This window comes from Geosmithia morbida (genome assembly GCF_012550715.1).
Source record: "Geosmithia morbida isolate 1262 chromosome Unknown scaffold_12, whole genome shotgun sequence".
In the NCBI taxonomy this organism is placed as follows: domain Eukaryota; kingdom Fungi; phylum Ascomycota; class Sordariomycetes; order Hypocreales; family Bionectriaceae; genus Geosmithia; species Geosmithia morbida.
The window spans coordinates 381,156-407,047 of record NW_023336199.1 but is presented as its reverse complement, the minus strand read 5'-3'; the positions used below and the strand labels follow the sequence as shown (position 1 = coordinate 407,047).

The following is a 25,892-nucleotide window of genomic DNA, read 5'->3' as shown; positions in this document are numbered from 1 at the left end:
ACATCAAAAGTGGCCGTCCGTCCATCGGCTATCCGTTATCCTACCCGCCGTCGCCCAAAGCGCCGCCGTCCATTCATTCTTCTTTTTTGTCTTGGCCAGATCACATCTTCCTGTGACACACACGCAATAGTGCCACGCATCGGTTCCGGCTCTCGCCATTCAAAACTCGGTAAACAAATGTCCATACCTGCAAGAAAAGAAAGATTAGACTACCGATGGATGAGAAAGGAGAGAAGGCTATATAAGGGTGGGATGAAGAGGGGAGCGGGTTAAAACTTACTCGTCATTCCCATCGGTAAGTCCATACTTCTCCTGCTCCTCGGGGTAATTGTCAAACTGGCTGGCGTCACCCATCCCCGCCTTGACCGACGGCGTGTACGGAGCATCTATATCCTTGCGGGCCAACCGGTCCCATGTGACTTCGTGGAACCACGGGTGATTCTTGACGTCGGCAGACCCGCCATACAGGTTGCCCAGGCGCTTGGTGAGGTCGGCCGTGATGAGCCTCTGGAGGAGGTCGTGCGCTTCGGGGGCGATGTAGGCAGGGTACTTGATCCTGCCCTTGAGGATGTTCTCGTAGATGCGCATGGGCGAGCCAGAGTCCCAGAAGGGAGTGTATCCACAGAGCATTTCGTAGATGAGGATACCAAGGGACCACCTGTGGTTCGTCAGTTGGTTGGCAATCCTCTCCTTCTCTTCTTTCTCCCCCTCCGACCCCCTTCATATCATCTTCATACATCGGGTGACAGGAGAGGGAGGTAAAAAAAAAAACATACCAGTCTACCGACTTATTGTAACCCTTGTTGGACACAACCTCGGGCGCCAGGTAATCCGGGGTACCACACAGAGTCCAAGTCTTGTCCGGGACCCGCTTGGCGAACCCGAAATCGGTAATCTTGAGGTGGCCGTGCCGGTCGAGGAGAAGGTTCTCTGGTTTGAGGTCTCGGTATATGATATTTTTGGAGTGGAGGTACTCGAGTGCGAGGGTGACTTCGGCAGCGTAGAATTTAGCGACGGGGTTTGGGAAGCGCTGGTTTTTTTTTAATTTTTTTTTAATTTCATTTTTTTTGCACCGTCAGTATTGTTCTCTTCTCCTTCTTCTTTCACATGGAGAGAGACGGATGAGACTCACCCCCGACTTGCGCAAGAGGGAAAACAGCTCTCCACCCTCTACAAAGTCCATGACCATGTATAGATTCTTCCAATCCTGAAACGTGCCCCAGAGGGTGACGAGAAAGGGGTGCTTCACGTCGCTGAGCATGCGCCGCTCGTCATTGGTGTGCTCGACCTGCTTCATCTTGATGACCTGGACCTTTTTGAGCACCTTGATCGCGTAGAAGCGCTGGTTGTGCTTGGACTGGACGAGGTGGACGCGGCCGAAGCTACCGGTACCCAATGTTCGAAGGATCTCGAAATCGGCCAGGGTATACTTTCCCTTTGTTATACGGGCCGTCGAACTTTGGCTCGATTGGTACTGATGGTTGTACTGGTGCTGATGGTTGTGCTGGTGCTGGTACTGTTGCTGTTGCTGTTGCTGTTGCTGTTGCTGTTGCTGTTGCTGGTGGCCCGCTCCCACTGCACCCATGGCTGTAGTTTGCTGCATGCTTGACTGCTGCTGCTGCTGTCGAGGAGGAGGATTAGGCGGGAGAGGACGGGCGGCCTGCTGTTGCTGTTGCATCGCGTTCGGATCCGTCCCAGGACTAGCCGTGCTTCCGGGGGTGTTGGTCTCGGCGATGGCTCTGGCTAGCGAAGGTGTGCTGGCGTTGTTGCTGTGATTGACAGAGGCGAGACCGTCATTCTCGGCTGCCCCTCCTGCTCCTGATCCTGCTTCCCGAGATGATGGGTCGGATTGAGCCCACGAGGTTGAATGCGCTGCCGTTGCAGAGCGTTGCTCGGACGTGTTCGTGGTTGCAACGTGGGGGGAAGGCTGGTCAGACAAAGGAGCCCCGCTGATTGCTGCAGCCTGTTGCTGCTGCTGCAGCTGTCCTCCTCGTGCCTCTCCACCAGCGACACCCGATCGATCCGCGCCGGTGCCAGACTGCTGCTGCTGGTGCTTGTGTGCATGCGAAGATGAGGTCTCGGACGTGGAGCCCTTTGTGCGTCTCTTTTTGAGGAAGCCGAGGGAGGGCATTTTTTAATGCTTCTTACTTTTCCGTCCTCTTGTGCAGGGAGTGTGTATCGGTATGATGGTGACCTTGGAAGTAATAAACTATACTACCAAGGTTAGGTGTATTACAAGTACTGTAATGAGGGGTAATTGTAGCAGCAGCAGCAGCAGCAGTAGCAGTAGCAGCAGCAGCAGCAGTAGTGGTAGGGTCGGACCAAAAAAAAAAAGACGGGGTAAGATGGATGCTGTTGACGTCGCTCGAGTCAATTGACAAATTGCCGCAGCACACACACGCACACAGACACACACACTGCACAGAGACAAGGCCCGAGCCTCAGAGGTACATGGGTTGGTTGGTTGGTTGGTTGGTCAAGGGCATGAGAGGACTGATCGAGAGAGAAAGAGAGGGACAGGACAGAGTGATGATGGAAATAAAGAGAAGAATCAGGGAGAGAGGGAAAAAAAAAAAAGAAAGGAAAGAGCAAGGGAAAGGAAAAGAAGAGAAGAAACTAGGAACCCACTTTGTTGAACCTACGTTCGGCTCAATGTGGAGTGGAATTGGGCAATTGAGGGGGAGGAGAGGTTAGAGGGAAAGAAGTTGACGTAATTCTCCAGTCTCAATTGGGGTCGGGGTATGGGGGGAAAGACAACAGAGAGGAGCAAAGAAAGCGAGAGGGAAGGAGGGAAAACGAAGAGGCGGAGAAGGTGAAGAGGCGGAGAGAAAAAGGTGGCAAGCGGCAGGTGGCAGGACGATACGAGTAAGAGTAGTTGTCGGTTGAGATTTATGCCGCTGGGATCCCAAAGAAAAAAAAGGACCAACTTACCTAGTTGATAATACTATCAAGCTTGCTTCCGGATCAAGCTGAGTCGGTCTGTGCAAGGAGTGAGGGATGCTATTACTCGTTATTACTACTACACATACGGAGCAATACTCAACAAGTACTCAGGTAGGGATAGTCAGGTCTGCAAGGGGTTTCCTGAGCAGGCATCGACCACCGGACACTACATACATGTAATGATACTACGGTCGTGTCGGATGTGTGAGTTGCAACATGCCTTGCCCTCTCCATCAATCAGCCTCGACACATATGCTGTGATAGTAGAGTATCCAGGTGGTCCACTCCCTACGCATCTCAATTCTTCAGCTCCTCTACAGATTATTGCTCTGTCAGTTCATCCTCTTGCGGTCAAAGCCCCACAGGTACTTGGGGGCTGGGCAAATCGTGGTCAGTATTGTCGCCATCACCCATCTATATCTACGTCTCGTGCTCGTACCGACATTCCAACCATCACTCCGCTTGCAGCTTCGCACCGCGCCAGCTAGAACTCCCACTTGCGGAGACATCTGACGTGTAGAACTACAAATACTCGTGCATGTCATCTCTGGTATTCCCATGCCGGCGCCCAAGTGCTAATAATTCGCTAATTGCTAACCGGATACTCGACACCTTCGAAAAAAGATGCAAAAAAAATTTTTGAAAGTAAAAAAAAAAAAAAAAGGAACAACAATAAACGACTGCTTTCCAGCGAACCCCCTCCCTTCCTATTCCATAGGACCCTTGCCAACCCCATAAGCTATGCTGATCTTTTTTGCATCTTTTCTTGGTTTGTTCCACTCTACACATGTTCACCGCCCGCTTCGATCGTTTTGTACACACAACAAGTATAGAAATCATCCACCCTTTCGTTGATGAACCTAGAAGAGTGGGAGGAGACAGACAAAAAAAAAAAGTCTCAAGGTTTAGAAACGGTGAGACCTGGTCCTGGCACGGTAGGCAGTGTACCCGACGTATCCACCAGCCACGAGCAGACAGAAGATGACAATCTTGAAGAAGAACCAGGACCAGCTGCCACCCTTCTTAGCCAGGGGCTTGCGGTTCTTGGTGCGGTTCTTGGCCTTGTTGGCGGCGCCGGCGCTGCTCGCCGGGCTCATGTACAGGTTCTTGGACTTGACCGAGATGATGTCGTGGTTATCGCTCAGCTCGCCAGTCTCGGCGCTGAAGCCCAGGTAGGCAATGTTGGGGATGGCCGGTGGGTTGTCGATGTCGAAGCAGAGCTGCCACTCGTTTTCCTTCTTGTACTGCAGCTCCAGCTTGAGCTGCTTGTCCTGGAAGTAGGTGACGCGCATCCTGGTCGGCCGGTTGGCGTTGCGGATGCCCCTGGCCGAGCAGCCCGCCAGCTCCGTCGACTTGCCGTCCGTGTTCTTGTCGTACGATGTCTGGCCGTCGCCAAACATGGCCATGACGTACGGGAACACCACGCCCGGCCGGTTGTTCTTATACGTGTCGATGAAGATGCCCAGACCCTCGAACCTGTCCGTGTGCCCGAACACGTCTCCCAGCTGCCCGCGCTGCCGAGTCACCCACATGGCCATGCCGTCTCCGTACAGCTGGTTCTTTCCTGTGACCTTGAACTCCACCTCCACCTGCCAGTTGGTCGCCGTCAGGGGCACGCGCGAGAACAGCCATCCGGACTGCGACGGCCGATCCGACGACAGCCGAACGTACCTATTCACCTTCTTGTCAGCCTTCCCTCTCTCCCTCTTTCTGCCTCGCACCACCACACACGGGTATCCTGCGCCTAAAGATGAGGAGAAGAGACCTACGAGTCTGTTCGGATAATCGTGTCTCCGCCAAAGTCAAACCATCGGCTGCTCATGTCGGAGTCGAGGTAAGGCTAAACAAGTCCACCCTCGTCAGTCTTATTTTTTCTTCATCTCTCACTCCTTATCGGGTCGAAGTGTGGTAGGAGTCGAGGAATCGTCTTGGGGACCGTCTTTTACCTGTTCGAGACTGTGCGTCCTAAGCTGTATACCCCCATCATGTTAGCTTCATTCCTAGCCTCCTCTGACGTTTCAACGCCATTGACTTGCAAGCGGCGCAACATACCGTCACCGTCTTGATATCATCCTCATCGGGGGCTGCCGCCGAAGCAGTCCAAGTGAGTGCACTATACAGCGCCGCTGATACCCATGGCAACCGCATGATGAGAGGTGTGTGTGTGGGAGGACGAGGAAATCGTGATTATGCCGTCGTAGCGAAACCTAGGGATAAGCCAGAACCAAGAGGGCTGCGCCAGACGCCGTTGGCGACAAAGGTCCAAGCAGTGTTTGACCGCTAAGAAGGAGGACGAAAAGGGACGATAACCGTCGTTGATCTTGTGAGAGCGTGAGAGAGAGAGAACACGAGGGACGGTGGAGGACTGGAATCCCGTAAGTGAATCGGAAACACGCCTAAACACGGGTACAAAGCTCTTAGCACAGCTGTCCTCTACTGCTGCAGTCCAGGCGCTTCTTGGGGCGCTCTCCCTCCAGGTACCAACCCCATGAGTTTATGCGCCACATTTTCAAAAGGACTGGGGGGAAAAAAATTTACCAGCCACAACAGGCTTGTTAGCCACCCTGAGCTCCAAATCCATTACGGCTTTTTTTCAAGCATCATCATCAAATCAACCCTTTTCTAACAACCACTCATCCGAACCTCCCAAGACCACCACCCCCCCAACATATACCCGCACAATGGACTCCAAGGACGTCAAGAAAGCTGTCATGCAGCAGGTCACGAACGAGACCAACCTCGCCAACGCGCGCCTTCTCATCGAGGTAAAGCACTTCTCATTTCCCTTTAGGCTAGAGAGAAAGGCAATAGACTGGCTTTAGATGGTACGAATGGAATTCGAAATTTGACTGTCCTCCGAAAAACAGAAACTCCAGGAGAACTGCTTCGAAAAGTGCATCCCTAAGCCCGGCACCTCCGTCTCCAGCGGCGAGACCACCTGCGTCACGTCATGCATGGAGAAGTACATGGCTGCTTGGAACCAGGTCAACAGCGCCTACATTGACCGCATACGCAAGGAGCAAGGCTCGTCCCTCTAAGCGCCCTTCTCTCTCATACCCGAGCACACTACCTGAGACGACGGCAATAAAATAAAAAGATGGGACGGCATGTAAACTGCGAAGAGGGGGAGGTTTTTTGGAGGAAAACGAAACATCCATGTATACTATTTGGCTGGAGGGAAATGCCTTGGGTAACGGCAAAACGACCATTTTCAATGGCCCCTATAAACGAGGGCCAGTGTATAATTCACCATGTATAGAAGGCCGATGTTTGGTCCATGTATAGATCATTTCGGGTATGCTTTGAAAAGAGCATACAAGAAGTTTTGCAACCTGCACCCTTGGCCCGGCTGGCTACTAGTCTTGCCATCTTGTTTTTTTCATTGTGTGACTGTACATATATATATAGACCCCCAAAGTATCTATCCTGCTCATCGAGCCTTCTTCTTCTCCTCTTCGGCAGCCCTCTTCCTGGCAAGATAGCGCTCCTTGGCACTCATGATCTCGCCTTCAGTCTTGCGACTCTTGGCTGCACGCTCCGCCTCTTCCCGTTGAGCATCGGCTTCCTCTCTCGACCGCTTAGTTGATTGCTCGAGCTGCTCGGCAAGCATGCGCGACTGTCTCTCCCTCATAGCCTGTTTGCTTCCAACGTTGGGCCCTCCCGCTGCCGGCTTGCGCTCCCTGATATCCGGTGGACGCGTACTCGAGTCCTTCTGGGCACCCGGGTCTTTGCGCTTTGCGCTCAGGTTGAGACCTCCCCTCAGGAGCTGGCGCTTGTCCACCACCTGACCTTCTTCGTTGATGGCAATGTCAGCGCCCTTTTCCTTGAGTTCGTTGACACGCCTCGTCTCCTCGTTGTGCTCTGGTGGTGCTGCCTCTTCATCGTCCTTATTGCTGTCGTGTTTGCCGCCGTTGGCAGCAGCTTCCTCGGCAGCCTTGACGGCCTCGGAATGCCTCTGCTCGTCCTTGTTGAGAAGGTTCCTGTAGAAGCCCGACATGCCGCCGGCTTGGTTTTTTTTGGTCTCGGCTTCCTCCCTCTTCTTCTCTTCCTCTTCCAGTCGCTTATTCTCCTCCTGTTGCTTGCGGTACGCCTCGGTGACGAACTTCTCCTTGTCCTGGAACTCCTCCCCCTCGGCTTCGCGGTCACGCGCAATCTTCTTCTCCTCAGCGATGAGCGCGTCGCGCTTGCGCACCTCGGCCGCGTCCAGCAGGCCGCGCATGTATCTTGGCCGTCGGTCCTTGTCCGCCTGCGCCGTGGGCTTCTTGGGCTTGAGTGAGTCGTAGACATTGTCGTACTCATAGACGCTGGCGTCGACCTTGGCCGCTGCCTCGGCGTTCTTGCGCGACGTCAGCGAGCTCGACAGGTCACCAAACATGAGGTTCGGCTGCCCCTTGGCTTTCGACTTCGGAGGCTGGGATGGTGCCGACGACTTTGGTTTGCATGGCCGGCGTGACGACAATGCTGGTTCTTGAGGCACTGCTGTTGTGACAACGTCGTCGAGGTCGTCGCCCCCTACCTCCTGTATCTGCGCCGCACCGCCGTCCTTGTCACCGCTTGCGCCGTCATCATCTGAGTCGTCATCTGCGCCGAACATGGGTTTCCGCCTCGGCGGTGCCGTCTTCTTTGTCTGGCTGGGCTTCTTTGTGAGGTTGAGCCCAAAGGAGAGCGGCTTGCTCATGGTGGGCGCTTGTCTGTGTTCGTTTCGGTTCGGAGGGAAGAGAGAAGAGAGAAAAAAAAGAAGAGGGGAAGATGAAGCAGCTAGGTTCAAAAAATTCTAGGGCTTATCGTATGACTGTCAGCTGTCGTGGTCGTGGGGTAGGGTAGGGGGGATGATGGAGAAATGTTGAATAGTAGAAAAAGAGTGCCGAACCCTGGCGTCGCGATGACTTTGCTTGCGGACAGTGAGGTCATGCCGTATATATGGCGCCCCATTTATTAGTAGCCCGTTCTCCTTGGGGGCCCATTCCCGACAATATACAGAACAAAAACTAAGGAACAAAAATAGGTTTGATTTTCTCTTTCAGCTAGTGATATTGTTCTCTCATCTCCAGCTTAACGGTACAACCGCTCTACGAGTGCATCAGCCGCTCATTCGGGCATGCGCCGTGGAGTCATGCAATCCAAGAGCCCCATGACCTAATTGGCGGAGTATAACTCGCGGATTAGGTGACTGGCGGCCGTTTCCTCCGTCGTCTCCTCACACACGCAAGTCTTCCTATCCAACCTACTACTTACTGTCCATTATATATCTTCAGATACCGTATAAAAATCTCTAACTTCACAGAAAGAAAGAGAGATAGAGAGAGAGAGAGAGAAAGAGAGAGAGAGAAGAGAGCCATGATGGATTCAGAGTCATGCTGTACCTGCGCCCGGATCCTCTCGACTGCCCCGCCATATCCGTCGGAGGAGGCACCACCTCCAAATCGCCGTGTCGCGTGCTGCGGCAGAGTGATATGCGGAGGATGCATCCATGTACGACCCGGCCATATCTCCTATATACACCCCGAATCCCAGCTTGATACTGACATGCCTGTGTGTGTGTGTATGTGTGCGTGTGGGCGTGTATAGAGAAACATACGCTTCGCCGAATACTGTCCGTACTGCCAAGTATCTTCCGGGCCGTCACCTCTGCCCCAAGGCCTTCGAGATCCTCCATCATACTACTCCGCAGCATCGACGTCCTCTCCCACCGCCTTCGAAGACCCCCCGCCATATGACGACATCAACAGCAGCAGCAGCAGCAGCAGCAGAAGTCCCGACGAGAAGCCTTCTCAGACTACGAGCGATGACGACGACGAGAAGCCCGGCCAGGATACCCTCCACTTCCTCGACCACAACCACGACACCATCACCTCGCTCTCCCTGCGCTACGGTGTCCCCGCAGCGGCTCTCCGCCGCGCTAATAAGCTGACGAGCGACCACCTCCTCCTGGCCCGGCGCACGATCCTGATACCCCACGAGTTCTACAAGGCGGGTGTGAGCCTGTCGCCCCGGCCCCTGGGTGGGGAGGACGAGGAGTTGCGCAAGTCCAAGATTAGACGGTTCATGACGTCGACAAAGGTGGCCGACTACGACGTCGCCCAGCTGTACCTCCAGAATGCCGGCTATGACTTCCCTGTCGCTGTGGAGGCTTATTTTGCCGACGAGACGTGGGAGACGCGGAATCCGAGCAGGAAGCCTGCAGGGGATGGCAGCAAGCCGAAGAAGCATCGTGGTCCGTTTTGGCGGGGTCTGTAATAAGGCATGGCCCTTCCCTATTCAATATTATACTGCGCATTTGCTTTAGCATGCTTCTTCTTCTGGTTGTTATTGGGGTTGTTTCTCTCTCTTTGTATGGGTCCACCTCAAAACAATAGATATGATATCTCCTCCCGTACCTGGGGATGAAAAAATTGACGGTGTATGGCACTGTGAATCAAAAACCCCATCTCCCTTTATCAACACCCAAGTCGGACACCCAGCAGATACATCCCGCACACCAATTATTCCTCTGTGTTTTTCTTTCTCTTTGAGAAAGGAAGAAAACGTAGTGTACATGTGGTCATTAGAAAGCAAAAATAAAGACGTCGCTGAAACACCTAATTATCAAATCCTTCTCTTTCCTTCTTTAAAATGCAGACCTCGTCCGGATATCCGAAATCTTCCGCTCGATTTCGCGCACCGAGCGATCCAGCTCACCGGCAATCATCTGCTTCTTCTCCGTCGGCAGCAGGGTATACCTCTCGCACAGGTCGCCGTCGATTACACCCTTTACGGGAGCATAGTAGCCACGGTAGATGAGGTGATCTCTTCCGGCCAGGGGCGGATCCTCAGTGCGTAGGTGCTGCTCGAGGTTCTGGAAGAAGTCCGTGTCCTCGCGGCTGACAAAAGGAATGAAGACACCAATAGTGCCCATGAGCCCGGTCCACAGCAGGATGTCTTGGCCACCGACGACAAGGCTTGTCTTTGCGATGCTGGTGGGAATGTCCTGTGTGTAAAAGTGGCACATGAGGCTCGACCGGTGCGCCGTGCCGTGAAGGTAGCCGCGCGCGTTGGTCAGGTGCAGCCCACTGGGTTCCTCGTCTGCCTCCTCGCTTGCCTTGGGCGGGCACCGTACAATAAACATGTTACCGAATTTGTCGCCGCCCGCCACCGACTCGTAGTCCACCATGGTGGAGCACGTCGTCCAGCGAGCAATCGTGTCGTCTACGAAGGGAATCAGCTTGTTGGTCGCAGGCTTGTACACCACGTACGTTATGCCCTGCTGTACGTCGCCCACCACGATGCGGTTGCCCTGCGTGTTGAGAGTCATAATCTGCTGCGGCGCCACCTCGGCCTGCGCCTTGCGAAGCATCTGCCTCAGGCCGAGATCGTACAGCCGCAACGTCTTGCCGATACCGACCAGGAGCTTCCCCTGGAAGGCCAGTAGCGCGTGCGGTGGTTCCTCGATCTTGGTCTTGTGGATGAACTCAAGCTCCCTGCCGTCTTCCTGGAAGCGGTAGACGTACAAGTAACCCTCGGAAAAGCTGCGGGGGTTCACCACCATGTCTCTGCCCGTACCGACAATCAGGAAGTTCTCGCCGTCTTGGCTGACAAACGGCGCAACGGTGGCGCTGACAGCTGCCTCGTTATTCTCGAAGTGGATCGTCTGTGTCACTTCCGGTGTCTCGCCTGTCGGGTCGATGACGCTGATGCAGGATGCCCAGCGACGATTTGCCCGGGGGTATCCAAAATCCTCGGGGGGCAGAACCTTGGCATCACCATTGACGGCTCCCGAGTCGCTCAGGAGTTTTTCTCGCAGATCGGGAGGCAGGACATTGTTGTCCGCCTCTATGGTATAGAAGTATGGCTGGTCAGGGTTCTTGACCAGCTTCTTGGGGGTGTATGTCAACCGGGCAGAAGTTTGAATGAGGTTGTCGCCCAGTCGGTCGATGGAAAAGATCCTGACAGAGGCGGTATCAGCACATCTCTCCTTGATGTAGAGGTATCCGACAAGAGAGTAAGAATGATGGCATGCATATCAGTAGGAACAATTGGTAAAATGCGTAAGACCTCATTGCCCTTGGGCGTAGGTTCCCAGTTTCTCATCATATAACACGTAAAAATAAACAAATGAAAGAGCAAGAGAGAGAAAACACGTACCTGAGAGATTGTCCTTGGATACCGACGACACCCTCCTCACACTGCTCGCTGCTGAAGTTCCAGGACCACTCCAGGTCAACGTAGTTTAGCGGCGTGACGACAAAGCTCTTGGTGATGGGGTCCGAGTATCCGAGCCATGGGCGAGAGCTGAGGCCGAGGACACAGGTTCGGCCTTGCACGGTGACCTGGAACAGTCTGACGCCTTTGGGCCCCAGGAATTTTTGCCGTGTGTCAGTCAGCTCACCAGTGACCTCGTCAAGAACCGTTCGCAGATACACCCCTGAGTGAAGGCCGATGTGGAGGTAGAGTGTCGAGCCGCCAGACGACGAGTCCTCCATGGCAATGATTGCCAGGGATGTAGGAGCCGCCGTCAGGGCCTGGACTGACTTGCTTTCGAGGGTAGAGTCAGGGTCGAGGCTGAGGATACGGACTGTGCAGTCATCGCACCCGACAGCGAGGAACGAGCTTCGTAACCTGCCTTCGGGGACTTCACCCAGGCTGAGACAGGTGACTGTGCCAGACATCTCCTTCTTCTCGTCGTACTCGGCCAGCGACCCGTCCGAGTCCATCTCGAAGTAGACGATCTCACCAGAGCTGAGGGCAATGGCAACTTGGTGAGAGTTGGTGGAGGCGGCCACGATAGACCTGTGTTGTGGAGCAGCCCATTCATTAATGTGCCCCTTTTGGATGTGCCGGATGCCCTTGGAGTGGACCTGGATGAGGCCGCTGTCCCCCAGCAGCTGCGCCGCCAGGGTGGGAACGCTGGTGAGGAAGCCAGAGTCGCTTACTTCCTCGACAGTCTCGCCGATGCTGAGGACCAGCGTCCCGTTGGAGAAGGACAGGACGATGTAGGCGTCGTACTGGTCTTCTCGGCTCAGCTTAAGCGTCCACACCGCTGAGGGGATACCTGGAAGCTCGGAGGCCACAATCTCGTTTACCTCGAGACCGTGCTTGAGCATTCTGAAGGTGCTCCGGGCACCATTACCGCAGACTGTAAAGACCTGGGGGGCATCCTCGCCTGTGACATTGGCAACCTTGCAGTCTAACAGAGGGTTCATGGCTGGGATGCTGTCCACCAACGCCAGGTTCTCTGCTAGACGGGGATGAAAGTAGGCAGGTTCGTACGAAGCCTGTGGGTCTGTGGGATAATCGTCGCTGACGAACTCCACCTCTTCATCGTCGTCGCCCAGCTTCTCAAACTGGTAGAAGGCGTAGTTGCCAAACTGGCTGGCGACATAGAGGAAACCACTCTTCAGGATACAGAGACTCGAGGCGACAGGAACCGTGTCAAAGTACTTGACCTTGAGGCGCTGAACATCTCCCGTTGGATTTCCTTCCTCATCTTCCACCATATCAATGGTGACCTTGAATAGATCACCGTCCTCGGTCTGAAGGAGGAAGAAGAATGCGCCAGCGCTCCCCTTGAGCTTGTGCATGACACCAGAGACGATTGTGCGCTTCCTCGAAGGGTCTTCCGTGGCACCTCTGCGTCGCGGAATCGGCACTCGGAAGGCCTCTTGATTGGAGTGACGGTATGTGATGCTCTCTTCACCGCAGACCAGGACACCGCTAGGCCCGTCATGGCCACCAGGCACCTGGAAAAGCATCGATGCTGTCGGGTCGACAGGCTCTGACCACTTTCGAACGACGTGATTCAATCCAAGGTCCAGTTCGTAGTAGACAAGTTGGGTCTCGAGTTCCTCCATGGCGGTGCCTGTAGAGTCCTGGTCCACCTCGGAGTAGTCAATCTCGAGGGCAGCGAAGACGGGGTTGGCGTAGCCGACATCCAGAGCGACCATTGATATAACGAGAACGCCAGGCTTGTGAGCTTCGAGGGGAGAGGAGATGGTGAGCTCAGCCTGTGAATTCCTGTTCAAGACGTATACGAGCTTGTTTTTCTCCACCGACGCGATCAAGCACGCACGACCCTTGGGATCACAGGCGAGATACTCGCCAGGTATTACTCTGCGAATACCCGACTTGCCAAACGTCTCGAGATGCAAGCGGTGGAAGCGGTTCTGAGCAGGCTGATACTCGACAATGGTGATGCGACCAGAGTCTGTGGCGATGACTAGGTAGTCTGTTTGTTTTCCAATTGGTCAGCTCGATGGGTCCGAGGGGGGAAAAGGATTGAAGAAGCACATGGCTAATCTGTCCGTCCGCCTCCGCACCAGAAGAATTGAGCCGAGTAGCCAGGCTTGGCATTACGGCGAGGGGGTAGCAAAGGAGGGACGGGCCCCTTGTTGATTATCACTATGTGATTCCAAGATAGCTTGCTCGGGGGTTGGATGAGGAGACGTACCCTTATTGCTGCCAGCTAGGCGAAAGGCGGCGAGGGAACGGATGATGCCAAAAACATCATGTGAAAGAAGGGTAACAACCTTTCCTTGCTGAGGATCAGGACGGAGGAGGGTCAGACGAGAGCCAGCTCCGGTGATTATAAGCTGCTCCTTGGTGCCGGCGAACTGGCCAAGCACCGCCTGGACGACGTTGCTGGGAGGCTGCACCGTTAGGGAGTAGAGGAACATATTCGAGGTGGTCGCCATTTTCTCTCGCTGGCTAGGCGCAGTTTGAGCCTGCGCGGCTTCAATGAATCAGGTTGAGCGCGCTTCCTGAGCAAGAGGGAGGGCCAATGGCGCGATGAAAACAAAAGAGAGATAGAAGAGCTCGGTTTTTTGGGGTGCGTGGTGGGTAGGTCTTGTTTGCCTACTAGAAAAAAAAGTTGAAGGACGGAGCGGGGATGAATAATTTTCCCGGATGCTTTGGCGTGATGGTGATGGCCCGAGCGTTTTTTTTTGCTTAGATGGAGTTTCAAGTCCCCACGCCAAAAGAATATTATTGCTCTTCGCACCACTTGTCTTCAGGACAAAAAGTCTTGATCAATCGACCTTCTTCTCTCCTTCTCCCCCGACAGCTCGAAATGGAGCCATCACTGCGTCGGGCGGCTTCGAGCCTCTGCGGGCGTTGCTCCGCATCGCTGAGGAGACAATCCGCTGCGCGGCACGTTACGGCGAGGACGATCTTTGCCATTGCGACGGTTCACCATGCCAGAGGCTTCCACTCAACGATTCCCAAGCACTCGGATTCTCTCAAGAGGGATTTCACAACGACTGCCAAGGCCGAGTCCGCCGCCGCCGCCGCCGCCACCGCCAAGTCGCAGCCCGAAACTCCTCCGCTGAGGCTGGCTGAGAACGACCTCTTCCACCCCTTTAGCACGTCGCCGGTCGCCGAGTTTCGCGACCGTGCTGCCTTTATGAAGCAGCATGCCTACTGCCCACACCCTCACCACGAGCACACGCGCGTTCCCACGACTGCTTCCAATGCTGAAGCTGCGGCGACGAATAGCGGCACCGAACCCCCCGCTCATGTGGATTTTGAGTGCCCGGACTGTGGTCTGGCCGTCTATTGCAGCAAGGAGCACTGGATGGATGACTACGAGAACCACCTCAAGGTGTGCGACACGCTGCGTCAGATCAATGAGGATGACCATGACCTCCGCTCCGGTCGCATCTTCACCGAGGGCATCATGCCCACCCAGCAGCTAGACGAAGCCAGTGTCAACATGACCAACTGGGACACCTTCATGTACACGCGCGAGTTTGACGCCGTTAACTCGGACCGCTCGATGCGCCAGATTACCCGACTGCTCACGTACCCCGTCACCATCGGCAGCGTTCTACACGAGCTGAGCCCCTACAGCATGAAGGACGGAGAGCGATTGACGGCGGAAGGCCTGAAGAGCTTCAGTGGTACGTACATGCTTGCTATTCCAAACGACGAGAGGAGCTATCGTGCTGACTTGACCATCTCGGTATAGCTCTTCGTTACAGCCTTCACCAGCCCAAGTCCGGTAGCGGAGCAGGCGTCAACCAGCTGAAGCCTGAGGCGCCCCCGGTGCGAATCTTCATCCTGGGAGCACGAGCTGAGTCTTCGTTGCCGAGGAGCACGTGGACGCAGCTAGCGTACATGTTCCCCCAGGCCCGCTTCCACCTCATCTTCATCGGACCGGAGAGCATGGCCAACCGCGACGATGAGTTCCCGCTGCCGGAGCGCACCCCCTCGAACCCGTGGGGGGCCGTGGTCGAGGACCGCATCTCGCACCGCATGAAGATCAGCACGATTGTCGACTACTACCACACGATCCACAAGACAGGCTACTTCGCGCCCTACGACCCTTACTTTGATTGCTTCGTCCTATTCCACCCAGGTCTCGGCCACCCGGCCAGCAGCCACGAGTGGGAGGAGACGCTGCCTCAGCTACTCGAGACCAAGGTGCCCATCATCAGCACAGGCTACACACAGTCAGACCTGGAGCGCGACGTTGGGTGGGTCAAGAAGACGTCCAACGGCGAGTTTGACGTTCTCCTGGAACCTGGTGAGAACAAGTTCCGCAGTCTCCGCTGGGACCTGAACGACATGGACCCGCAGGATATCAGCTGCGGAAACTGGGGGGTGTGGGCCTTCCGTGGCAAGAGGTATGTCCCAGTGCACTCTGTTTTACCGATGATATATGTCCGGTGACGATATCTAACCGCTCTTGTCTGCTAGATATGAGACGACTATGCGCGACGCTTAAAGGGGGGAAGAGAAAGAAGAAGTCACCGTGTAATATTACTTGCTTGGAAAGGGGTTGCCGGTAATATCGTAGAATTGCCCATCTGTACATCATCGAACCAGTCTGTCTGGCAGCATGTAACCTTGTAACAAAAGAAAGAAAGAAGGAAGCCGAACTCCAATATACACACCTCGATATAGAAAAGTGAGTGTCCTGCAAGACGTCATCAAAATGCAGTTGACTTGTGTTAAGCATAAAAACACCACTGGCAGTGTTTGAAGCTCAGAGAGGGAGGGGCAGAACAGTTCCCCACCCTTTTTTTCTCGCCTGCAGCCAACTTACGTAGTTAGCGGCTCTCTTTGGATGGTGGTCCCAACGTCAATCCAAACACCACGACAGCTTCTCTCCCCAACTACGACGACAAGTCACGAGGTCAGACGCATAACTCCCGCTGGAGGCCATGGTGGTCCCCGGCGCACCGGAGAGACTTTGAGAGCTACCGCCGCCGATGGCTACTACCGCTCCGCCGGCCACAGCGCCGGCGGCCGCTCCACTTCGCCCCAAGTCGACGACAGGTCATCGCCACCGTCGCGGCCGCAGCAGCCATACAGCCGGAGGAGCAGGTGCAGGTGCTGGAAATAACAGCAATGCGTCGTCGTCAACCTCCGATCCGCTGTCAGACCGGGTGACAACGTCGCTGATCCGACGCACCCTGTGCCCGAGCGACAACAAGATCCGCGACGGCAGCTCGTCTGATATCCACGACGTCCTACCTCCGCTCACGAGCCGCAACGACGTCGACCTGCAGCTATATGCGCTGGTGGCAATCATCCTACGGGACTTTGTGCAGAGCTGGTACGGGCGTATCACCACGGACGAGGCGTTTGTCGCCGAGATTGTGCACATCGTTGCGCACTGCACGAGGGCGATTGAGCAGCGCCTGCGCAAGGTTGACCTTGAGAGTCTCCTGCTCGACGAGATACCCGACCTGGTTGAGAGGCACATGGTGGGTAGGTCTACACACTCCCCCTTCACGTTCACCGATTCCTTGCTTCTGACCGCGGGCAACAGCGTACCGAGCCTCTCGGCATCCCGTGGCCAATGCCCCCGTCCAGGTAGACACCAGACAGGCCTACCACTGCTTGTTCCCGCTGCCGGCTCTGTCGCCCGTCCCCATCCCGGAGGAGGAGAAGTCGGTCGAGGAGCAGAAGCGCAACGAGACGGTTTACAGGCAGCTTCTCGTCCAGGCTGTACTAGCCGTGCTCCTGCCCACCGAGGACCTCGAGAACGGCTGCCTGACGACCCTGGTGGGTCAGATCCTGTCGGACCTGATCATCGGGAACCTAGTGGCCGAGAAGCTGGCCCAGCCGTGGATGATGTGGGAGATGATCGTCATCCTGGCCCGAGTAGTGAACCAGAGACGCGACCCGGCGGCGGCGCCGAGCGCGAGCCGGGTGAAGTTCCCATCACAGAACAGCAACGACAAACCCGCCAACTCGTCTTCGACACATACCTTCTTCCTCTCCCTGATCAACCTAGGTATATTCGTATTCTCGTTGATCCGGCTCCTGGTCACCACCATTGTGGACTCGTCATCCCTGCCCTCTCGGTTCTCGTCGCCGGGCGCCAGAGACAAGGACAGGAAGCAGAAGCAAAAGCTCCCGGAGGCGGCTATTGCCGGCGAGCCAACGACAGACCACAGCAGTCTAGCTCCTATACTCGATTTCCGCGTCTGGTCATGCATCGCCACACTGATAGAGCTTCCCCCGAGAATGCCTTGGCTACACGGCCTCTTGTCACTGATGCAGTATGCCGTTGTCAACGGGCCCGGTCGCATCGGTGGTCTCGATAGTACCATTGACAGGTAAGCCACATCTACATATCCATCCAACCACGGCGACCTCCGTCTCCATCCTCCCCACCTCTCTCCATCCTCGTCACATCCGGTTGCAGTTGCACATTTACAAGGCTATGAACTTGTGAACTTTGTATGGCCTCGTTGTTGTCCAACATCCCCCCCCCTCCTCCTCCTACACACACACACACACATAAACGAGACAGAAACCTCCAGCTTCCATCCCTACCTTAGCCGCAACTCGGCACTTTTTTTTTTCTAGGCCTCTTCCTTAGCCAACACTATACCTACACCAGTGAAGGAGAGATATAGGCTCGATCTTTCTCTGGGAGGGGGACATGGTTGTTTTGGCCAATCAAACGGTAGTGCCGTCTGGTCTTTGCCCCGACCTCGTCCAGCAGCAAGTCGCGATTACGCGCCGACCCTTGTCCGTGTGTGCGTGTATGCGTGTGTGCGCTTGCTCCGCCTTTTTTTCCTTCTTCTCTCTTTAACCAGGTTTCTCTTCATCAACGAGATGTTGTTTTCCCATCTTGTCCCCCCCCCCCCTCCCACCTCGCGCCGTTTTCCCTTCCCGTCCCGTACCCACCACTGCCCGATGACCTAAAGCCAGGAAGAAAGGGGGTTGGGGGGGAGGGGAGGGCAGGTGTCAAGCCGAGGGGATGTGTGATGATGATGATGACGAAGGAGGTTTTGATGATGAACAGGGAAAGGGGGGGGTGGAATTGTTTGGCTAATGCAAACTATTAGGCTTCTCTCGAACAAGATCAGATCCTCCCTGTCGCCATCCAACTTACCTGCTGCCCTGCGCTCCATCCGCGGCGCCTTATTCCCCAACAACGCCCCTGGGAAGTCGAGTCTGGTCCCGCCCGCCACGGAAGAGGATCTTGTCGCCCTCCGTCGCAGGGCCGCCACAGCCCTGTGGGGCCTCCTGCCCAAACCCGTGGCCACAATATACCTCGGCGGCGGTGTTGGCCAGGTCCTCCTCCCTCTCCGGGCTACCCTCTTCTCCTCCCGCTTTCTCCGCAGCGGCATGACCACGACCACGACCACGACCACGACAAGCAGCCGCCGCGCCGGCGGCAGCAGCAGCAGCAGTGGAGGTGGCGCTAATACGTCCGACGGCGACGGCAGCGGCAACGGCAACGACAAGGATGAGAATGAGGATGAATCCCGCATGATTGACGAGATGGATGGTCTCCTGGACGTCTTGTCAGACGAATACTGTAACAAACACCTACTCTACGGGATCTTGGAGCTCATCCTAGTCAGACTCATCCCTGAACTATCTGATAAGAGCGTCCAGGATCTACTAGATGATCGTCTTGGCTAATTAGTCCCCCCCCCCCTTCCCCCCTCTCCTTCTTCCCCCAAGTCTCTTTTTTTTCTCCCTTTTTCTCTAATTCCATGTCACCACCCCCCCCCCCCCCCCCCACCACCACCACCACCACCACCACCATCACCTTATTTTTCCTTAAGAAGTAATGGTGATTGATCCTCTTTTTCCTTTTCTTTTTTTTTTTTCCAAAAAAGAAAACAAAAAGAAGAAACAATACTACGAGAACCCTTTCTATGCTCTCCTATCTCCCGCGTATTCTTACGGGTTGAGCTGGTACTGGCTGCCTCAATCTTTGCGTCCATGATCACTCTCCATTATTACCAAGTAATCTCTCCATCATCAAGCAGCCGCCACCCGTCCATGTGACCTTTATGCACATGGCCAGCGTATGCACGGTTGCATGCATGTGTCACAGGAGAAGAGAGAAAAAACGGCAGGGTCCCAGCCAACAGTTTCCCGTCGTCACATTTCATCCCGAGACGCTTTTCGTGTCCAAAAGGGAGAGAGAAGAAGCAGAAACAGGAACGGAAACCGGTGAAGGCACCTGTTCAACGTGACGTTTTCCAAGTACGATGAGGAACAGAGATGAAGAAAATAATATACTGCTATATCCGATGCGCTTGCGCGTCTCCCATGTCTGCTGGAGTTAGAAAAAAAAATGACGGTTTCGTTGCCGATATGTAAGACCCAAGTCCTGTTGCCAGAGCAAAATATAGGTCCCGTCTGTGTCTGAGTGTTGTGCCTTTCCGCCTTATAGTATAACATGTAAGATAAGATATAAAAAGAATAAGCCAGGTTCAACAGAGAGGAATATATAAGATAGAAAGAAGAAAAGAAGAACACAAAAAAAAAAATGTCCCGGAGTTGCCTCCATGTTACCCCTGATATTGCCCGTTCTTCCAGTTCCAGTGTTTCATATTTTGCGTATGCGCGTACCCTACCGATATCCCCACCTACAACCCATTTGATGCCGCTTGCCAGAGAGACCTATCAAGGAAAAAGACCAAGGAAATAAAGAGAAATAACAGTCAAGAAAATATAGAAAGATGAGGCGAGATTTTTGATGAGGTAAGAGAAAGAAGAAGGAAGTGTGGGCAGAGAAACACACCAGGTGCTTCATACCGCCCAAGGAAGGGATCGCAGCAGAGAAGACCAAAGGGGATGGGGAGGGAGAGCTGGAATCAGCCAATATGATCTTCGTGGGCTTCCGCGGGAGAGATAGTGTGCGAATGCGTCACCAACTCTCCCTCCCCCTCTGGAATCCTCGAAAGCCCACCGATGGACCGCGAAGGCTGATGCTGGTGCACTTGCAGCTTCTTGGTAAGCTGCACCAGCATCAGGTATTCATTCTGCTCAAACTGGCCGTTGGAGCTCATATTCTGGATGTAGTTGAGGAGCGTGCTGGCAGCACGGCGGGCATCCTCGTGAGAGGGAGAGACGGGCGATGATTCAACCGGTGTCGTGTTGGACCGTGCCGTCAGGCTCTGGTTGCTGGCGCTACGGTGCAGCGTAGGCGGTGACGTTATAGCAGATGAAGAAGTGTCGATCGGGAAGGGACGTTGGCCGTAGAGGGGAGAGTCGAGCGTCGAGGCTGATGAAAGATGGCGAGGTGTCATGGGATCGGGAGCGGATATGCCGTTGACTGATTCGATATTCAACGAGGGGAACGTGTTGCTCCTCTTCTCCCTGTGATTCTGGAGCATGTCTGCGGCTGTTGCTGCCGTCGAGCCGAACCCCATCTGCTGGCTCAGAGCGAAGGAACCCCCTGCGCCTGGATCGGGCGAAAATGTAAAGGCGCCGCCGGGGGAAAACGAGACGTCGTTCGTCAGCGACGTGGCCGACTGCGAGGCCGTCGGTCGGTAGGAGAAGTCCAGCCCCAACCCCTCGGGGGGCATATCGTCCTGCTCGCTTCCCGCCTCGGACAAGGGCGACATGTGCGCTGGCGGCGGTGACATGGGCGATATGATGGCGTCGGCAGCCGTATCGCCACTTCGCCTTCTCTGCCTGATCCGGGGCGTCGACATGTTCATGGTGTCAGGTATGTTGGTGTCGGATGCCCGGCGCATCAGCCTTCCCGACCCTATCCCATGTCTGTGCTTGAACTTTTGAAGCCAGCCGCCGGATAGACTGCTGACAAGGCTCTCGTGATTGTCACTGGCTCGGGCGAAGAGCTTGGCATGCTTGATGATCTCCTCGTCCTTGACCTCGACTCCTCGCTGCTGCTGCCTCCTGACGTAGTTGCTCAGGGTTCTGTCAAAGTCTGGGTGCCTGCCTTTTGCCTTTTTGGAGGACGACTGATCCTCTTGGTCTCGCTTGAGGTATTGATCCTTCTGTCGAAGGACCTTTGAGACGGTGCTGTTTCGTGGTGGGCAGGTTAGCAACAAGAGCACTCGTCATCCGTCTCCTCGTCTCGTCTTCGTCCACGCTATGGGTGGGGACGAGCTCGAGCGAAGGTGGTGAGAGAAGGAGGGGGGGGGGGGGGGGGGGGGGGGGGTTGAACTGGAGGGCTGTGTAGAAAGTACCTTCTCTCGACTCCGAATTTCTTCCCGATATCCATCTGCCTTATACCCGGGTTGTCTTCCGAGTATTGGCACATGGCTCTCTTCTGCTCCATGCTGAGCGTCTTCCTGGGCAGGGTTCCGGTCCGAGGGACCTCGACGGGTCTCGACACAGTGACGGGGGTCTCTGCCACCGCAGGAGGCATGGAGGGCGGCGGAGGGGCTGGATAGCTGGGCTGTTGCGGGGTCGGGTTGGTGAGCTGGCTGGGCCATGTAGTGGTGAGCATGGGAAGCTGTTGATGCTGATGATGATGCGAGTTCCCCTGCTGCTGCGGCCGTTGGGGTTTCCGCGTCTGCTGCGGCCGCTGTTGGTGGTGATGGTTCTGCTGAAGGTTGTGCCCTATGGTAGGAGGCGGTGCTGGTTGGATCATCTGGTGAGTGGGTGTGGTTGACAAGGCCGGTGGTTGCTGATGCTGATGCTGATGCTGATGCTGATGCTGCTGGTCTTGTTGTTGCTGCTGCTGCTGCTGCTGCTGCTGCTGATCTTGCTGTTGCTCTTGCTGCTGCTGCTGCTGCTGCTGCTGCTGCTGCTGCTCTTGCTCTCGATGCTGCTGTTGATGCTGTTGTTGTTGATCTTGTTGCTGAGGCGCGGGAGGCATCATCCTGTCAAGAGCCTCGACCGACTGTAGGCCATGAGGAGACACATACCCGGACCAGCTGCCGTACTCGTTCATGGGACTGTTGCTGTATGGGCTCTGGTTGTAGGGGCCCATGGCTGCCCAAGCATCGGCGGTGTATCCATTCCCCTGAGCCATGGTGGTGCGGGCGGGCGCGTGGTTGGGTGTCTCCCCTGCGCGCAGAGCAATATGCAGTCGACTGACAGTGTGGGAACCCGGAAACCGGGAAGCTGTCTCCCTGCTGCTCTGCTCTCTGTCTCTCCTCTCTATCCTGTCTAGCAGATCTTGTCGGCGTCTGCGCTGCCTCGTCGCCAACCAGGTAGGGCCAACGGCGACTTTGTATGTCGTCCCCCAAATCGTTCAGTGCCGCGAGTTGTCTGGGGGTTAGGCAGGAGTCTTGGGGTTACGGACAGCAAAAGATGCATGGTTCTGCCATCGGTGAAGAGCAAGAGAACCGGTTGGTAAGCCTTCGGAAGAGCAAGACGAGTCCTCTGCCCTCCTCCCAAGAAGAGAAAAGGAGTGATGGGGGAGGCTTGTGGGAGAAAGAAGGTAGCAGCAGTGTACGATGCCGAATGTAGTTGGACAGCAGCAGAAGTCTCCTCGGCTTGAAGGAAGATATTGTAACAGTTATGAGCCGTGCCTTCCTGTCAAGAGAGGGAGGGGTATGGTGTGAGGAGGGGAGGGGGGCCACGGATAGTGGAGGGGAGGAGTGAACAGGGAAGGCAAGGCCGTCGCGATATGGGGAGGAGGATGGAGTATGTATGCGAACCGGCCTAGCTGGTTGCGAAGTGGAGGAAAAGGGAAGAAGGGGTATATAGGGATGTACGGGTATAGTGTCTGCGTAGAAGAGCCTCTGGACGGCGGCGACGCGCAGCGAAACGTCAGGACTATGCGACGTGTGTAGTATGAGAGATTGTGCGGGAGGGAGGAAGAGAGATGTACGTCCAAGATACATGCATACATGTATGTACAATGTAAGTAATAATAAAAAAGATTTAAAAATTAAAAAATTAAAAAATTAAAAAATTGTACGACAAGCAGGCATTTAGAAGTAGGTCCTGTCCGCCCCTCCCCGCCTCTGAAGGAGACGGGACACACACAGCATGGTCAGGGCATTTATTTCACTTCTTACTTGATTTATTCCTATTTCACTCTGGGGGTCTTGGGTGTCTTGGTCGCTCTTAGTCAGTGGTACCCCTGTCCTGTAATCATGAATAATGGATGGACGGTGTTTGCCTATACTATGGAGCAGGATACGTAGAGGGAAAAGAGGGAGAGGAGTGAGAGAAGCTGGCGGGTTGAGTGTGTGTCGTCGTACTCTCGCTCGGTATGATGGTGGTGGGTGTGGGCATGGCGGAGCGCGCCTTGGACCGACCGATATGAGTTGGTTGCCACTACGAGACTAATAACTAGCATCGACAGGGGGTCCAGCGGCTAACGGAGGAGGGCGGACGAGTGATCCGGGACGGGGACTGGCTCGAGGTATGCGGAGCGTGGGCGTCATGGATGCATGGTCTAGTCTGGATTGGGCGCGTGTGCCTGCTCATGGATGGCCCAGGATGGCCCAGGACGGCCCAGGATGGGGTATAATACCGTATTACAGAGGGACATGGCAGAGTTGAAAGGGGTGGGAGTGTCCGGCCGGCTCTCTTCTTTCAGTTATGTCTTGTACATATATATATATATATATATATATATATATTGTGTGTGTGTGTGTGTGTGTGTGTGTGTGTGTGTAGTATATATGTGGCGTGTGGTGTGTGGTGTGTGGTGTCTTGTCACATACTCTCTCTCTCTCTCTCTCTCTCACCCCTCCCTCCACTCTGTTGCCCTATGGGCTTCCGAGAAGAGGAGGCCGATGACATGGGCAGATCCAGGCGCAACTCGGTAATTACGATACAAGGTACGGGACAGCAGTCTACGCGCATTGTGTGCTATTACCCCGTATTGCGGCGGTGAAATCTCGTCTATCGTCCGACGCTACGCACACGGTAGCTAGGAAGAGGGAGGCTTCGACTTCTACATGTCTCTTTCTCCATCTCTCCTTCGTCCTCCCGTCAAACTGTCTTGATTCATTCCCTATTCACTAGTGGCTATAACGGAGCGCGCCGCGCGCGCACACACACACACACACACACACACACACAGAGAGAGAGACTTGTCAGTACACAATAGTACGTATCGTGTACCCACTCCCCGGTCTCTCTCACTCTTCTCTCGCGCTCCCGCTCTCGCATCGCATGAGAGAGCAGCATGGATGGAGGGGCGGAAAGCAGATACAAGAAAAGGTACATTCCCGGGATCCGCAACCCGGGGGGTTACGGGCAGAACGGAGGAGGGGGGGGGCTGCATCAAGTGAACAATGGAGAAAATAAAAAAAGCAACAAGCATTATTAGAGACCAGGGAGAAGAAGAAGAGTCAAGGAATAAGGGGGAAAAGAATTGACGGCAACCAATTCGGGAAAGCGGGATTATACCCTCACAACATAGCAGAGTACAGTGAGGGAATATAGTACAGACGGAAGAAAAGACGCAACTCTCCCTCTCTCCCTCTCTCCCTCTCTGTCCGTCTGTGTGTGTGTGTGTGGTGTATGTTTGTGTCTGTGCGTGTTTGTGCGCGTGTCTTGCCTCTCACAACCTCACGGCTGTCTCGCACGACTATGAGTCGGAAGCTGGAGAAGCTCAGGTTCATGGAGCTTCCTGACAGGTCAACGCGATTGAATAGGAAGCCGAATCAAGTGCTGGCTCTGGCCCAAAACAGCTCTGGCTTTGCTGCGGCTGCGGCTAGTTGTGGGTAGGGCACGACCAAGATATCCACCCGGATTTTCCTGGCATACGAGTTCGAGTACATATATCAAGTATTTCCTAGCATCGCCAGGCTGCACGGAGCATCCGGTAGCAGTACAGATACCTCACCCGTACGAGAGCAACAGTATTATTACCCGTACTACCAAGATGCGTACGAAAGCGGAAGCCATTCCATCAAAGATTGACGGGGACCCGCCCTCTCCTACCTTTTTTTTTTTTCTTCCCCTCTCTTTCTTTCTTCTTTCATTCTCTTCTGCTCTTCCCCCTCGTACTCCGGTAGTACTGTCGTAACGCCCCACCAAGCTACGGAGAGAAAGCGAGGATGTTGATAGATGATAATAATCATAATCGTGGTAGAGAGAGTGAAAGATGCTACTTGACAGGCTGACAGGAGAAGAAGTGTGGTGGATATGGGACGGCGAGGACAGGGGTGTGTGTGTGGACCGAGTCAAGATGCAATCGAGCCTCTAAGCATCCTCCCATCGCGTTGGACTCTCACGAGTACCGAGCATAGAGTGAGCACATGTGATATTTGTAGGCACTCCCAAACTCCGTAACTGCGTGCACGTATTATCTGCTATAAGTAGTACATGTACATACTTACATACTTGTCGTACATAGTAACCATGTACGTACATACGATGGGGGGAGGGGGGGGCGGGGACCCAGCACTCATACTCTCTGGTCGTGAGTGGACCAGACGGGAAGGGAAGAAGGAGGAGGGGGGATAGAAACAACCATGACGGGAAAATAAGAATCCAAAAGAAAAGAAATTGAGGCTAACAATAGACGGAAGTTGATCCGGATGGATGACGCCCTAGGGCCACGGAACCACCCCAGTTGACAAGACTCTACCATTGACGGGCGCACACAAGGTCGAGAGAGACGGGGGCCGGGCCAAGAGACAGGTTGCGCTAAGGAACCGACGAGAATGCAAAAAATCCAAAAGGAGAATAACGGTTGGAGTGGTGCGAGTATATTGTGAGCTACGGATAATAGAGCGCCATCTAAACGGAAAAGGGAGAGAGAGAGAGAGAGAGAGAGAGAGAGAGAGAATGAGATGGATGGTCAATCACCAAATCGGCTCTAGCTTGTGACA

General features: G+C 54.7%; 10 protein-coding genes across 10 annotated transcripts; 4 read left to right on the top strand and 6 right to left on the bottom strand.

The window, feature by feature from the left end:
• Positions 1 to 159: 159 nt before the first annotated feature.
• On the bottom strand, positions 160 to 2,131 carry GMORB2_2193 (protein kinase A; the record flags this gene model as incomplete). The annotated part of the gene is made up of 4 exons (XM_035464173.1): positions 160 to 187; positions 281 to 658; positions 777 to 1,030; positions 1,133 to 2,131. 4 exons carry the CDS (start codon positions 2,129 to 2,131, stop codon positions 160 to 162), a joined length of 1,659 nt encoding a protein of 552 aa, XP_035319883.1.
• Positions 2,132 to 3,848: 1,717 nt separating this feature from the next.
• GMORB2_2192 (lectin, mannose-binding 2) lies at positions 3,849 to 5,091 on the bottom strand (the record flags this gene model as incomplete). The annotated part of the gene is made up of 3 exons (XM_035464172.1): positions 3,849 to 4,614; positions 4,713 to 4,783; positions 4,996 to 5,091. 3 exons carry the CDS (start codon positions 5,089 to 5,091, stop codon positions 3,849 to 3,851), a joined length of 933 nt encoding a protein of 310 aa, XP_035319882.1.
• Positions 5,092 to 5,624: 533 nt separating this feature from the next.
• On the top strand, positions 5,625 to 5,981 carry GMORB2_2191 (mitochondrial import inner membrane translocase subunit TIM13; the record flags this gene model as incomplete). Its single annotated transcript, XM_035464171.1, has 2 exons — positions 5,625 to 5,708; positions 5,811 to 5,981. The coding sequence occupies 2 exons, from the start codon at positions 5,625 to 5,627 to the stop codon at positions 5,979 to 5,981; spliced, it is 255 nt and encodes an 84-aa protein (XP_035319881.1).
• A 392-nt stretch (positions 5,982 to 6,373) lies between these two features.
• GMORB2_2190 (Coiled-coil domain-containing protein 55 (DUF2040)) lies at positions 6,374 to 7,621 on the bottom strand (the record flags this gene model as incomplete). The annotated part of the gene is made up of 1 exon (XM_035464170.1): positions 6,374 to 7,621. The coding sequence occupies one exon, from the start codon at positions 7,619 to 7,621 to the stop codon at positions 6,374 to 6,376; it is 1,248 nt and encodes a 415-aa protein (XP_035319880.1).
• Positions 7,622 to 8,297: 676 nt separating this feature from the next.
• Positions 8,298 to 9,180, top strand: GMORB2_2189 (uncharacterized protein; the record flags this gene model as incomplete). The annotated part of the gene is made up of 2 exons (XM_035464169.1): positions 8,298 to 8,378; positions 8,719 to 9,180. 2 exons carry the CDS (start codon positions 8,298 to 8,300, stop codon positions 9,178 to 9,180), a joined length of 543 nt encoding a protein of 180 aa, XP_035319879.1.
• A 370-nt stretch (positions 9,181 to 9,550) lies between these two features.
• On the bottom strand, positions 9,551 to 13,610 carry GMORB2_2188 (splicing factor 3B subunit 3; the record flags this gene model as incomplete). The annotated part of the gene is made up of 3 exons (XM_035464168.1): positions 9,551 to 10,865; positions 11,065 to 13,144; positions 13,367 to 13,610. The coding sequence occupies 3 exons, from the start codon at positions 13,608 to 13,610 to the stop codon at positions 9,551 to 9,553; spliced, it is 3,639 nt and encodes a 1,212-aa protein (XP_035319878.1).
• A 374-nt stretch (positions 13,611 to 13,984) lies between these two features.
• Positions 13,985 to 17,487, top strand: GMORB2_2187 (mitochondrial splicing suppressor protein 51; the record flags this gene model as incomplete). The annotated part of the gene is made up of 5 exons (XM_035464167.1): positions 13,985 to 14,813; positions 14,882 to 15,576; positions 15,970 to 16,051; positions 16,114 to 16,629; positions 16,691 to 17,487. The coding sequence occupies 5 exons, from the start codon at positions 13,985 to 13,987 to the stop codon at positions 17,485 to 17,487; spliced, it is 2,919 nt and encodes a 972-aa protein (XP_035319877.1).
• Positions 17,488 to 17,590: 103 nt separating this feature from the next.
• On the top strand, positions 17,591 to 18,804 carry GMORB2_2186 (uncharacterized protein; the record flags this gene model as incomplete). The annotated part of the gene is made up of 2 exons (XM_035464166.1): positions 17,591 to 17,598; positions 18,222 to 18,804. The coding sequence occupies 2 exons, from the start codon at positions 17,591 to 17,593 to the stop codon at positions 18,802 to 18,804; spliced, it is 591 nt and encodes a 196-aa protein (XP_035319876.1).
• A 1,187-nt stretch (positions 18,805 to 19,991) lies between these two features.
• GMORB2_2185 (CENP-B N-terminal DNA-binding domain) lies at positions 19,992 to 22,123 on the bottom strand (the record flags this gene model as incomplete). The annotated part of the gene is made up of 3 exons (XM_035464165.1): positions 19,992 to 21,165; positions 21,333 to 21,539; positions 22,017 to 22,123. 3 exons carry the CDS (start codon positions 22,121 to 22,123, stop codon positions 19,992 to 19,994), a joined length of 1,488 nt encoding a protein of 495 aa, XP_035319875.1.
• A 246-nt stretch (positions 22,124 to 22,369) lies between these two features.
• On the bottom strand, positions 22,370 to 24,677 carry GMORB2_2184 (uncharacterized protein; the record flags this gene model as incomplete). The annotated part of the gene is made up of 2 exons (XM_035464164.1): positions 22,370 to 22,414; positions 24,621 to 24,677. The coding sequence occupies 2 exons, from the start codon at positions 24,675 to 24,677 to the stop codon at positions 22,370 to 22,372; spliced, it is 102 nt and encodes a 33-aa protein (XP_035319874.1).
• Between the last annotated feature and the right edge of the window lie 1,215 nt (positions 24,678 to 25,892).